Genomic DNA, 14,930 nt, shown 5'->3' with positions numbered 1-14,930 from the left:
TCTTCTAGTTTTATGGGTCAGTGATGTGTTTTTGCTCATACATGTTTTTTTATGTGGTTACAGGACAGTGATTCTTCAATAAGAAATGCTGCCTCTTTTTCCCTACGATCCCCACAGTCTGTATGTTCTCCTGCCGGCAGTGATGGGACACCAAAAGGTATGTTATCTTTACTAAAGATATCCGGATATTCCCTTTAATATTTGGTATAAATGTTACTTGACATAGTAGAGAACAACAGTTGCTTAGAAATATTGTCATTTGGCTTTGGTTACGTAGGTTTGATTGCAGTCATTGCATACTCTGCATGGATTGTGTGTTCAGTGTTTGAGTGGCCTTCCTTTTCCTCCAGTTCCCTCCTCTTGGGCAAAGACATATGGATAGACTTTAATCCCTTCAGGACCAGAGTAATGGGTAGGCCTAACCTCTTTAGCACCTGAGCAATTTTTGCTTGTAAGTGTGCATCAGGCTAACCATTAATAACCTTTTTAATTTGGGGATTATTTTTTCGAAAACAAATAGGCCTTTCTATCGGCAGTACAATTAAATAGGCATCTCTTTTATTTCTTTGTTTTAAATAGGTGAATTTAATTAAAATAACCACAAAAAAACAAACAAACAACAAAGTCCACAATGTAGCGAATTCCTTTCCATCCACCCTAAAAAAAAAATAATTCTCCTAAAACAAGATGACCCAATATTCCACAAATTTCATTCCAATTAACCTTGAAAAGTTCATATTGCCCCAATAGCTATCAATGTATTCATTTAAAAATATTATGTAGCAGGAATACTTTTATCCCCACCCAAACACCCCCCCTCTCAAATATTTGATAGGGCCTTCCATCCAACTCTAATCTGTAAATGTTATTCCACGTCTTGCCAATAAGAATACGGGCAGTAGCAGTTGGGCTTTGTAAGTAGGCTGAAAAGGGACTGTGATTGTGGAGCAGGCTTGGCATGAAATGGGTTAATATGGATTTTTTCGGTGTACCTGCCGGTGCTGGTAGTTCTGGAATAAGCTGTGTTCAGCTTTCTCTTTGTTGATAAGAAGGGTAGGGGCAGGGCATCGTGAGGGGTGTTTCACAGTGACACATGCTTCTGTTTGGCTTTTGAAGGTGCTGTGACAAGGGTTACAGCAATTAACAAGTGAGCACTGTGTCATGCCAAGCATAGATACTCGAGTGTAACAATCCAGGATATTTATTGTACACGGTAATTTTGGATAGTGGACTAAAACCACCCAAAGCTGTTTCCGTTTGGGGTGGGTGTTGATCACCCGCTGGCTCTTTGTAGGGCTACAGCAGTCTCCCTGTTGGATTTCAGCAAACACTTTTAAGTTCCTCGGCAGCGTTCATTACTCCGGAAACATGCAACAAACATGTAAAGAACGTCTTAATCTCAGCCCAGAGTTTGTAGTTTTTGATGTGAGCAGCTAATGCACACAAGTATTAAAGCTCATTGTCTTGTCAGTAAATTCCCACAGACTGGTGGACAGCCAGGACAACTCCCCTTTTGCCTCATGGTGAGCAGGGATTGCCATGCATTTCGTTGTACAAAGCTTACCTAAATATATGCATCTGCTGAAGTGCTTTTGATGCAAATCTTAAACCATAGCTAAACTCTGATTTATGTCCCCTGTAGAAAGGAAGGAAGGTTTCAAGGTACCAAAATGTAGTTGTTAGGCTGAATAAGCCAGTTCCACAGGGCTTTATTCCAGGTGCCCCGAGCCCTGAAGTTACAATTATTAGGTTAAGTGAAACAAACAACATTGCCTTGTAGGTGGGGGCTGTCAGCAGTCTTCATTTTGGATGCTTAACTGTTTCCTACACTGCTTCACTTTATATTGTAACTATGGCCAGGCTAAAGACATTCAAATATTCACTTAATTATAATAAGCACTAAATGAGCTTTCAAACTAGCCCTCACTGACCACTGTAGCTGCAGACAGTATGAAGCAGTTCATTCTCTGTTTCACAGCAGAAGTCCTTAACTATGCCAACTCTGCTCACCCCTCCTAGCAGTGACTCTGCATCATAACTCACCTTGCTCCTCTTTCCCAAAGGTCAGTAAGGGCTTGTTTTAAAGCTCATTTTACTGCTTGTTCTGAATATGTAAATGATTGAATATTCACAACCCAGCCTCAGTTTGGATCAGTTCTTCATTTTAAATGGGGGCTGTCCTGCCTGCAGCAACGCAAAACAGAGTGAAGGATTGTACTGCATTTTGACACCCATGTGCCTGTCTCCTAAAGCCTTCAGAGAGAAAAAAAAAATTCTGTTCTTATACATGTTCTCCTTTCTGTAGGATCACGGCCGTTAATTCTTCAATCCCAGCCTCCTCCCTATGCCTCCCCACGAGATGCTCCTCCTGACATACTGCTGGACTCACCTGACAGAAAGTTGAAAAGACAGAAAAAGTTAAAGCTGAGTAAAGATGAGAAGGAGCCAAGTGAAAAGTCAGCTATGTATGACATAATCAGCTCTCCTTCTAAAGACTCCACCAAGCTCACTTTAAGACTTTCTCGTGTGAGATCTAATGAAATGGACCAGCAAGGAGACATGCTCTCTGGTATGGAGAACAGTAATGTCAGTGATGGTGACCCCTCATTCAATGTTCAGTACCCTGGGCACCCATCAAAAACTCCAGTCACTCCACAGGACATAAGTCGCCCTTTGAATGCTGCTGCTTGTTTTCAAGAGCAGACTGAGTTCCTGCAAGTACAACAAGTGCCCGTCCTACAGCCCAACATGTCTGCAAAACCGTCTCAACCTCCCGTGGCTCAGTCACAAACTCAACCAACAGGAAACATAACGCCATACGACGAAGTGGAACTGGATGCTCTGGCGGAGATAGAGAGGATAGAACGGGAATCCGCTATTGAGAGGGAGCGCTTTTCTAAAGAAGTTCAGGATAAAGGTAGTGTGGGGTTATTTTCTATTGTGTTTTCTCCTACAAGAGATTTTTCATCACTTGTTGGCATGAGAAATCTTTTGTTGACAGGTCTTGATGTTGGTGTGTTTAATAATCTAAAAAAAAATCGTAAGATGATTATGCTACCAACTGATACAAATTAGTACATGCGGGTAAAGTGATATCTTTATAATCTTCAGTACAGTGCTCCTTTGGTGATTGGAGAGCCCAGTCTTTGCAGAGCTATAAACTAATTTTTTTTTTCTTTGACCCTGCAAAGGCTACTTGAAGAGGCCCATAATCACAATATGATAAAGTGGTTTTCAGAGGCTACATAACCAGCTCTGTGGAGTTTAGCAGCCTTGGGGAGGGAACATTAATGTGGCAGACAAATAACACTCCCCTGATATAAGTCACAGGCAGCATCTTCCTGCACCGCTTGCCTCCTCCCCTTCTCTTCTCCATAGATGTAAAGCTTGGTCTGCAGAGCTGAACATGCATGTTTATTTAGAGCTCTGCTACCCTCCGCAGATTTGCTGCTGTAAGGGTGCTACCCGCTAATGCTTATGGGCAGCCAATGACCCCTTATATTCAACAATGTTTGCATGTATAATGAAGCTCATCGCATTCAAAGTACACTAGAAAACTCACCCTGAAAGTGCACATTCAATATGCGAGGTGTAAAATGTATGGGAGTGAATGGGTTTGAAACATAATTTCGCCAGATTGATTTTAGTCTAGGGCTGCAGCTAACGATTATCTTCATAATCGATTATTTGCCCGTTTAATTTCTCAACTAATTGGTTGTATAAAAAAAATTCCTTCTCACCCCCTCCCTCCATCTCCCTCTCTCCCTCACCAACTATTCAACTATTCTCATAATCGATTATTGTCAATTAGTTGCTGCAGCCCTATTTTAGTCAGCTGTAAGGCCTATAAATTATTGATTTACTATATACATTGCTATCTCCACTGCTTTGTGTGTGTAGTAAATACTTTTACTGTCAGATAAAATCACCTAGATGAAGAGGTTCTTGTATAAACAATTTATTTTCTGACTTGGTTGCTCAATATTTGGTTTTTGGTGACAGAATCCCTATAAGCTGGGTATTTTAACCCTTTTTGCTGCCAGTTATTCCCCTCCATGTAAAATGCACGTGAACACATTTTATGTTCCCCTTTACTCCCCTGCCATATCATTTCTGTAAGCAGACAGAAGTTGTTGGATTTTTGTCAAACTGAGAGCCTGTTTTAAGCTTGTCTTTGCCCTGCTCCAGTATTTTTTGCACTGGAGAGAAAAAAAAGTTAGTGTTCCGGTCTCAGAAACAGTTGAGCCTTCCCATTCATAGGTTGCCCCAGTGCGTTACAGAATGTGCCTTGGTTGCTGCTTTCTGCATCATACCTTGATCATTTGTGTATATGTGGGGATGTGTGTGATTGGCTGTGTTTGGTATTATAGAATAATGTTTGTTTTTGGCATATTAAAGGGAAGTTTGCAGGTTTATTTAGTAAAGAGTTTAAAGAGCAGTATTTCTAGAGCCGCTAGTTGGATTTCAGTTTACTGTAATTATAGTAGTTAAAAGATGAGTTCTGATTGGTTGCTGCTGTTTATAACGGTTTGTATACTGCATAAGCAGTGAATTATAAATACACTTCAGGCCTGAAATTGAAGTGACACTAAACTCAGGAGTTAATGCCCCAAAAACCATTCAAGTATCTTAACTAATAACAGAAATGTATCTTTGTGTATCACTCGGCTGTAGATCCTCAAATCATCTCTGAATTGGTGCTGACACTGTCCCTCCTTCTGGAGGGGGGCTACTTTTGTTCCTCATAGTCCCTGTGTGTGCTCCAAGCTCAGTCCCATGATGGACTACAATCTCAGGCTTTGTTTACTAATTTGTATTGAAGTTATAGTCTATGAAGGGAGTGAGCTTGCTGTCACTAAGTATCACACTGTTGTGCAACCCATCATTGTTTTATTCTATCATTTCTGCATGATTTTGTAGTATTGATTAGAGCTGTCAAACACTTTTTGACATGCTGTTAAATACAGTGATTAATTTGATATTTTTTCATCAAATTATTTAAGTTCATTTCTTTAAGTAGGGCTTGCCACCAGCAATCAATATAACTAGCAGAGTGTGAAATACAAATGTCAAAAATTATAATTTTTTCTATTTTGTAGGTCACGTGACTGTTTTGCTTCTTCTCTGCTCTGTATGGCCTTGGTTGTGGGTGGGACTAACCTGTGTGACATGGCAAGCTATGAGCTGCATTTGAATATGGTGAACTGTGCTAAAGAACTGTAGCTTGCTCATGGTGGCATGTATCTGCAGGCACCTATAGCCTCATCAGTGTTGCCACTGCAGTGCACATGATCCGGTTCTTTAGGAAAAAAAGCACCACTTGCCATCTCTCCTGGCTACCTATTTATGTTCTTCCCACCCTGGCAGGCTTCGCTGTCTGTAATTTGATGATGAGGAGCAGCAGGAAACATAGTACGCCATATGTAGACATATGGCCCCCTAAAGAACTGGAAGGAGCGCACTGCCAACACTGCAGAGGATATATGAGGCTGCTAATCATTGCACCCATAAACAAAGTCAAAGTGACTGGCGAGATCAACAAGTGTTTTATCAATAATAAAGCCTATTAAATAAAAAAAATTAAAATAAATTAAGGGCGCACATAATTCTTAAAAAAATGAATAGGGTTTACAACCACTTTAAATATTAATAGGTTGAAACAGACATTCAATCAAAACATTTGAAAGCTTTTTAGTTTTTTTGTAAATTGAATCACGTTTTAAATTCTGAGAACTTTACACCTTTTGGTCCTTACCATTAATAGAAGTATCTAGTAAGCAATGTGTTAAAGACTGTCATGGAAGAAATATGTGGGTTGCCTTTACTAAGCGCTCTTTAGGGCAAAGCTTTTTGCCTGGCTGATGCTTGTTCTTAGTCACTGACTCAGAAGTATAGAAACCAGACACAGCAAAGGTAGATTGGCCAATTGACCTTTGAGATTGCCAGTGGTCCTGCATTTGCACATAGCACCTTCTTTATAATGCCGTATAATTAGCTGTAACTCCTGTTGTCATTTTTTTTTTCCTGACTTTAGAAATAACGTTTTAAATTGTTGTTCATTTTTTTTCTAGAATGTTAATGTCCAGGTTCTAGGAATAAATTATAACCCTTGTACTGTTCTTCATACTCATGTGATCCTCTTTCTCTTCTTAGATAAACCCTTAAAAAAGAGGAAACAAGATTCCTACCCATTGGAAGCTGGAGGTGCTACTGGAGGAAACAGACCAGCTTCCCAGGAGGCGAGCGTGACAGGAAATGGATCACGGCCAGCTTTAATGGTTAGCATCGATCTTCTGCACACTGGCAGAGGGGACTCTCAGGCAAATGTAACTCAGGATTCAGACTTTGTAAGGAAGCCCGAAGAAGCAAAATTTTGTAATGATGGATTTGTTCCTGCTCTACCAGACGACCCTACTGGAGTTATAAAAAATGTCCCAGAAAACCTCCCAGAGACACCAAGAAAGAGGACAGAGTCTGAAACTGAGTACCCTGAGAGGCCAATAAAGAGTACACCTGTGTATTCCGGGGAAAACATGCAGGAGGAATTACTGGGAGAAAGTAAACCTTGTGGCATCAAAGACGAGCCTCCAGAGACTGTGGCGGAAGCTATGATTTGTGAAGACAGCAAAAATGAGGAGAAACCTGAAATATGTAAACAGAGCAGCGAGGAGCTGGCAGAGAGTAAACCAGTGGCGGTGTGTGTAAATGAGGATGTAAAATCAGAGGCAAACCTTGCTGATATCATCATTAGAGATTCCAAACCTTGTGATCACAAGGAGGAGGTTAAGGAAAATGAAAGCTGCAATGACTCTAATGAAGATGAGAAAAAAAAGGATCAAAAACAGGGTCCAAGTACCCCAAAGCAGCGCAGTGAAGGAAGGTCGGATACTCCCAAGCAAAAAACTGAGGTAAAGCCTGAGACACCAAGACAAAAGTGTGAGGGAAAACAGGAACAAGCAAAGCAAAAGAGTGAGAGCAAGTCTGAACAACCTAAACAGAAAAGTGATGGAAGGACTGATGGGCGCACTGATAATCCCAAACAAAAGTCTGATGGGCGTCCAGAGACTCCCAAACATAAAAGTGAAAGCCGGCCTGATACACCTAAGCAAAAGAATGATGGAAGGCCTGAAACACGACAAAAGAGTGAGAGCCGACAAGAGGGTCACAGAAAAAGTGATGAGCGCCCTGTCTTGACTAGACAGCGAAGCGAAGGCCGTCCTGAGACCCCAAAACACAAACATGACAACAGAAGAGACTCCCTTAGGCTTTCTTCTGACAAGAAGCCGGATTCATCAAAGCATAAAACAGATTCTAAGCCTGACTCTCCCAGGGTGAAATCTGAAGGTCGCTCTGATGGGGCCAAGTCGAGAGTAGACGGAAGGCCAGGCCATGAGTCTTCAAAGCGAGATTCTGAGAATCCAAAGCAAAAATCTGACGACAAGGGGGATCCTTCAAAAGTTAAAAAGCCAGAGTCGCTAAGATCTTCCAACAAAAACGAACCGGATACAAAGCATGGTAATAAATCTGATCCTTCAAAAACGGATAAAAGCGATAGAAAACATCGTCATGATTCAGATGAGTCAAGGGACAGACTTTCTTCTGGCGAGCAGAAGTCAAGATCGGGAAGCCCACGGGTTAAATCTGACAAACCGGACACAAATAAACCTAAATCTGATAAGCCTGCATTGAGATCCCCCTCTGGTAAAGATGGCAAAGATGAGAAAAGGACCGATGGTAACAAAAGTAAAGTGGATGGCAATAAGGCCCATGGTGACAACAAGGCAGGGTTCCCAAGTTATTTGTTGGGTGGGAGTCAGGGTTCCCTGAAAAACTTTGTCATTCCAAAACTTAAACGGGATAAAGATGGCAATGTTACCCAGGAGTCCAGAAGATCGGAATTAAAAGGGGAACAGAAAAACCAGGGGGATAAAGTGGGTTTTGTGGAAGATCTTAATAAAGGTGCTAAGCCTGTTGTGGTTCTTCAAAAGCTGTCTTTGGATGAGGTACAAAAACTAATTAAAGAACGAGAGGACAAATCCAAGGGTTCATTGAAGTCAAACAAAAACAAGCCATCGAAGTCCAGCAAAGGTAATTTAGAAAATGTCTAATTTTTCAGTGCATCCATTTTTTCCCCCATGCTGTTGGGAATTGAGGCCCTGCTTAAACTGCTCCGTTTGTTCTAGGAAGGTTTAGGTTTTTCGCTTATTGTGCTACTTTGTGTGAGTACAAGTTTCTTGGCTTTGAGATTTGTTTCTTTTTTTTTGTATTGAGTATTTTCTGCAACATTAACTGTAAAAATATAAGCCGCTTGTATCACTACACTTAAAGCTTTATTGTACCCCAGTAAGACGAGAGTCAGACCTACTGCGTTGTATAACGGATGTCAAGTTTTATTCGGATTGATGGTTGTGAGGAAAAGTTTCAATCATTGCACTTTGATATGCAAGACCCCTAGTAATATCATTTATGATGGTCTGTAACTCCTCAGAAATTAGATGTAAACTTGCGTTTTGAGCCATGCTGATTTTGATAAGGCATAGAGGGGAATTTATCAAAACTGGAGCAGTTGCCTATGGCAACCAAACCACTTCTCTTCAGTTTGTTTAGTTAAGATTTGAAAATGAAAGAAAGAAAGAAAAGCTGATTGGTTAACATGCACATCTGCTGCAGTTCTGATGAATTCCCCTCACAGTATTTGACTTTTAAACTGTCCAAACGAGACACTTGGGTGTGTCCAAAAACCTGGTTCTGGTGCTCACTCTTCTGTTTCACACATTGTAATCACACAAATATGTGTTTCTGCTTTCTTGTTGCATTGGACTGTGTATGTCTTCTAGCTGGAATGGTTATACATTGTTTTGGGATTTGTGTATTTTCTTTTTTTTTAGGGCTCATTCACACTTTACAGTTCCTGAAAAATGCCAGTCACCACATATAGCAGGGTTAGCCAAACTCCGGCCCTCCGGTTGTGGTGAAACTACAGATTCATGCTGCATCTCTCTCCGGGAGTTATGTCTGTGGCTGTGAGAATCTTTCAATGCCTCATGTGATTTGTAGTTCCACCAGAGCTGGAGGGCTGGAGTTTGGCTACCCCTGGCAAATAGTGTGAACAAGCCCTTTGTCACAGGTCGGCGAGAACTATGAGGTGAGTGAAAAGCACTCACCTCATAGTTCTCCTTTTAATGTTGTTGGATAAGTAAAATCTTGTGTTTCATCAACCTTATACTGCAATAATAAAAGCCACCAACAGACCAAATATTTATGGAATGTTATGTAAAGCTGGTGTGTTTACCGGTTTTGAAGATTTTTTTAGATGTAGATTTTGTTCTATCAAGTATATTTTCCATGGCGTAAGCACAGCTGTAAGGTGTAGCAATCTCTGTTTGTATTCAGACATCTACAAGAGTGCTGCAGACCCAAAAAACTTTTCACTGTCATCTGAAACCTTCAGTACTGGTTTGTACTGTGATTGTACTGTGATTGTACTGTGATTTTGTACTGTAAATCAGTACTGGTCAGTACTGTGATTGCCTACCCATTTCATGCCCCCTATACTTTCCTGTTGCCCAAGGAGGCCTCTTAACTGAACAATAAGAAGGTTCTGGAGTGGGACAGGCCATACTTTGACTTTCCCAGGAAGCCAGGGCATTGTCATTTAGAGTGCCAGCTCTACTCTTTCTTTGTAATTTTTCAACACTTTTTACTATGTACTATGAGTGCACAGACTAGAACATTGTAAACCTTTCAGTTTCAAGGTTAAAACGTTTCAAATGGACTGTTCAATAAAGGACATGCTGCATTTCCATATGCCAGTTGCCTCAATTTAGGAGCCTATCAATAGATTCCCCCATCCACACTAAACAGCATGGATGGAGAAATCTGTTGCAGCCTCCACCTTAAGGCCCCATTCACACAGCGCGATTCGCAAATCGTGCGTTTGTTGCGTGATTTGTCGCGCAATTGCTTGCATTGAGCAAGCTTGAATCGCGGCTAAATCCGCTCCAAAAAAGGGTCCTGCTTTAGCGACACACGACCCGCGACAGCAGGACCCTGTGCCCCATTGAGAAGCATTGGAGAGCGATATCGCGCGGTAAATTGCCACGATATCGCGCGGTAAATTGCCGCGATATCGCGGGAATTACCGCGCGATAAATCGCTCAATGTGAACGAGGCCTAATACCTGAACAGTGACTGCATCTGATAGGACGCAGTCACTGTTCATCCAAGAACTCGACTCCACTGGCCTCAGTTTATTTTTAGATTGATTTTGTTGAGCTGGGTGATGCCAGTAGAGCCACCCATGGCTGAAATTTTGGCCAGTTCAGCAGGAATCAGCCGTAATTTAAGCCGTGTATGACTAGCTTAAGTTTATTTACTTAGCAATGATGTAGAAGATTAGGTACTATTCAGGACTAGTTCACACCAAGAGTGGAGCAGAGCATAGCAGTTACAGAATGGAGAAAACTGCATCCAATGTATTCCAATGGTATTTTGGGCTCTAGTTCACACCAGAGCGTTCAGTTCCAGAGCATATGGAAAAACTGTAGCATACCCTTTTTTTCTGCTCTGGAACGCACCAAAACGAATGCAAACGCCCCTGAACACACTGAAAACCTATTTTACAAAACGCGGCAAAACAACTCATGCAGATCTGGTCCCCATTTGGTGTGAACAAGCCCTCCACATCAACTACTAGGCTCTGGAAATTTGTCCTGATGGTACATGGAATCATTTGGATAGCAACCATTTGAATATCTTGTTTGAAATAGTGATTATGGCTGTGTAATACCGAGGTGGATAAATTGCTATGGAATTTAGAAGCCAGTCTGATTTATCCGGGAAGCGGCTCTATTGACAGCTAAAGAAAAGCTCAGGTTAGATGCTAGCTGTAATTTTTAGGGAGCAATGGCTTCCTTGCTTCAGGGATTAGTCCAGCTCTGGTTGAATATCAATCAAATGAAAAAAGTGTCAAACTATGATGTTTTAGTAAATCTGCTCCTGTTTTTGCTCAGCGTCGATATTGCTTATCTCTTCCATTTTGTGGTCCCTGCAAATACATAATTCTGGAAAGCCCCAGATCTCTGATTGTTTAATATGTCACCACCCCATGACTGTTTTGGAGATAGGTAAACCTGAGTATGTGGCACGTACTTGTCACCTACCCTTAGTCATCGTCGTTCTGTAAGTAGATATATTTTTTCTAGGTGATTTTTTAAGCTTACTTTTTGGTATGTTGTGGTGTCTGTAGATGTGTTACACTGTGGTGGGCAGGAAGGTTTTGGATGGTAGTAAATTAGCTCTATTGCTGTGGCCAGACAACTGTTATGGATTTTGCATTGTATATCAGCTCTGCAAACCTGCATATTGTTCAAGGACCTAATTGGTAAAGGGAAGTTAATGAAGCGTTTTTGTTTTTTACTAGAAAGCTCATATTCTTTTTTTATATTTGGTTTAGTAAAGAGTTATGTAGTTATCTTGAACATGTGCGTCAGTATTTTCATCATTACTTTTTTCCTTTGCCAAGTACTTACTACCTCACTGCTATGACACTTAGCCAATGGTGTTCCCTCACCCTTGGGCCCTTGGAAATCACAGGAGTTGGTTTGCCAATGTAAAATAAATAAAAATACAGCAGGCAATTAACTTTCTAGACTACTTCTATTTGATACGAAAAGTCAGTAATTGCCTTCCTTTTGTCCCCTTTCCAAAAAACAATTGTTGCTATAGCCAGCCTCCAACCTTGATGTTTAAGATGATGGGTTTCTCTACTATTGAGCAATTTATGACTTTGGAAAAAAAAAAAAACATAATACAGTTTGAAAAGTGTCAGTGGAGAGCTGCATTGGCAATGTGACTAAGTAGTCTAGTGTACATGATTGAGATATGTATGCCATACATTTCATTTTTTTCACGCATACTAATTCATGTGTAAGCGTAGCACAGGTATTACCTGTCACCACAATGACAATTCTTCCCCGACAATGGCTTTATCATTTTTTTTTCCCCTTATACAAAGGATGACACAATCTTTGTCCAGTTAATCGGCAGGGACAGTGTCTGCTTTTTGGACTAAGATGCCAGCTCCCAGATGACACAACCATGTAAAGTATATAAGTAAACAATGCACACATGGGAGAACATCTGTCAAGATGGAAGTGTTAGGGGTTCAGCTGTTGTCATAATGTGTGTGTGTTTCTGTTTTTATTTTATTGTGCACAAGCATTATTTTTTTATTTTGTCAAAGGGACACCCATGGGATGATTGTCCGTCTGAAATTTTTTTATGATGTATACATACAGACACACTAGGGCTGAATCAACTGCTAGAATTCATTGATAATGAGAATCGTTCTCAACCGTGCTTGCTTCCACCAGCCACCCCCCTATAGCCGGTGCCATTCTGTATTGCTGAAATTTGTAGTCCTCTATAACTGGTGATATTCTGTGTTGCTGAGATTTGTAGTCCTCTAACTGATGGTATTCTGCATTGTTGTATATTGTATTGCTGAAATTTGTAGTCCTCTATAGCCAGTGCCATTCTGCGTTGCTAAATGCATTGCTGGGATTTCTAGTCCTCTCTAGCCGGTGCCATTCTGCATTGCTATATAATGGATTGCTGGGATTTGTGGTCCTATATAGCTGATTATATTCTTCAATGCTTTGAAATGGTGTTGTATAATGTATTGCTGGAATTTGTAGTCCTCTCTAGCCAGTGCCATTCTGCATTGCTTTATAATGTATGACTGAGATTTGCAATCCTCTATAGATGGTGGTATTCTGCATTGCTGTATAATATTTTGCTGGAGTTTGTAGACCTCTATAGTCAGTACTAATCTGTGTTTTGCATATAATTTCTAGTCCTCTCCTGGGATTTCTAGTCCTCTCTAGCCATTGCCATTCTGCATTGCTGTATAAAGTATTGCGGGGATTTGTAGTACCCTATAGCTGGAGGTATTCTGCATAGCTATATATAGATTGCTGAGTTTTGTAGTCCTCTATAGCTGGAGTTATTCTGCATTGCTATATGATGTATTGCTGGGATTGGTAGTCCATCTACAGCTTGGAGTCAGTGGCAGAACTGCATGCTTGCACATTTATTTATTTATTTTTCAATCCAATTAATCGAAAAAATCGACCAATTGTTGCAGCCCTACTTATACACATTATTGAACTAGAGATGGGATAGCTAAAAATGGTTACTGCTAAGTTTGTCTGTGCCTTAAATTATAGTTTTGGCCAAACCCATTTTTATTTTTTGGCAGTGCATAAGCTGAACTTTATTGGCATCTCTGTGCATTTTGATTACTTTTGAATATGAAACTAAAAGCAATGCGCGATCTTGATTTTCAGATATTCAGAAAATAAATTACTTCTTAATAGATTTTTAAAAAAAAAGCACAAAGAATATTTTCATTCTTAATGTTTTCATAGAACAGGTAAACGTTAGCAGGCTGGAAGATAAATTAATGCTAAAATGGAACATAAGATATCTGCAGTCAACAAGAGGTTAAACAAAATGAAAACTACTTTTTTTCCCCCCACTTTGATAATGTTTTGGTTTTAATAGTTCCCACACGGTGGCAGTATAGCGGAAGCTTTGCAGCACGTGTTTTACATGTCTGGTTCTCTTCATTGATAAAAATAAAAACACAACCAGTTCATTCACTGATTAGATAAGAGGCACTTAAAAATAGCACAGCTGGCCCTACGTATCACCGGTTTCTAAGTGCTTATGGAAGAGAATTGTGCTTCCGTAATATATTTTGTGCGTTCTGAGCGTATATCACAGAATGAATCTAGAACGGCTGTCATCTTTCACCAGTTATTCATTAGCTGCAGGTCAGATATCTTGCTGCATTATCCATTTCTATATGACAATCATTTTACAATCACATTCACTGAGGGCAAAACAGTTTTTTTTTTTTAGTTAAATTAGATAGCCTACAATTCAGTACTGTTAGGTTTCATAAATACTTTGCGATGCCTAAATGAGCTTTCTGTAAAATGTACAACATTGAGATTTGTGCAATAATTGTATTTGTTTCCTTTTTCTGGCCCATAGCAGTTTCTGTGCCTTTTAGAATTAGTTGGCGAATGGCGTCATACTTGATATATATCGTTACATTACAGTTGCATATTTAAGACCACTTTAGAGCTTTTTCTCTGTGTACTGGTTTTAAAATATAATGCTTTTTAACCACTTGCTGCCCAGAGCAATTTCTTAGATTTGCACACATAATAAAATCTGAATGTTTGGCTAGAAAACAGCTTCAGACCCCCCAAACAATCTTGGACAGGCAGATTGTACTTGCGATGATCGCAATGCCGAATGGGCAGTGTGCGTTTTATCTTACGAACATGCTACACACCCGCCAAAAATCGTACGTTTCTCGGCGGGTTTTCGAACATGTTCGTAAGATAAAAGTCGTGCGACCTTGCAGTAGTAGAGATCGCACAGCTTCCACACACCTTACGATAATCGTACGATCGTGGGATTTCACGCGCTTATCGCAAGGTGTGTGGGCAGCTTTACTGGTAATGGCAGACCTTAGAAGTTGACCACGGTCTGTAATGAGAGCTGAAAAATTGGTCTCGTTCGGATTGATTTACTAAGGGAGTACAGGATGTTCACTTAGCAAAGTGAAGGTTAGTAAATAGGATGAAGCTGTGACCGTGAAGAAAAAAAACATGCACGTTATTGCTTTTGCCTTGCTCTACCTAGTTACCTTTGTTTTGATGTAATTTATAGTTATATATACTTATAGGTGTGTAGAAATAAAAAAAATTACTTGTCCAAGTACTCAGGGCCGGATTTACTCTCCTTGCTGCCCCAAGGCCAGGTTCCACAATACACCCCCGCGCGCCGCCAACCCCCCCGTCCCCATCAATTGTGAATGGCAACCAGATGGCAGGGCGGCAGGGGTGGGGGTT

General features: G+C 40.5%; 1 protein-coding gene across 5 annotated transcripts in view; it reads left to right on the top strand.

The window, feature by feature from the left end:
* Positions 1 to 14,930, top strand: part of NIPBL (NIPBL, cohesin loading factor) — a 78,630-nt gene that overhangs the window by 9,270 nt on the left and 54,430 nt on the right. For 4 of the 5 annotated variants that reach the window (XM_018568257.1, XM_018568258.1, XM_018568256.1 and 1 more), the window contains exons 7-9: positions 64 to 157; positions 2,306 to 2,917; positions 6,154 to 8,088. In XM_018568257.1, coding sequence (XP_018423759.1) covers positions 64 to 157; positions 2,306 to 2,917; positions 6,154 to 8,088 — 2,641 coding nt within the window. The remainder of the gene's footprint in view (positions 1 to 63; positions 158 to 2,305; positions 2,918 to 6,153; positions 8,089 to 14,930) is intronic. The other variant, XM_018568260.1, reaches the window with a different exon arrangement.

Source organism: Nanorana parkeri, unplaced genomic scaffold (genome assembly GCF_000935625.1).
Source record: "Nanorana parkeri isolate BGI_ZX_2015 unplaced genomic scaffold, ASM93562v1 scaffold1163, whole genome shotgun sequence".
Classification (NCBI taxonomy): Eukaryota; Metazoa; Chordata; class Amphibia; order Anura; family Dicroglossidae; genus Nanorana; species Nanorana parkeri.
The sequence above is the reverse complement of the archived record's forward strand: the minus strand, read 5'-3'. Positions and strand labels throughout refer to the sequence as shown.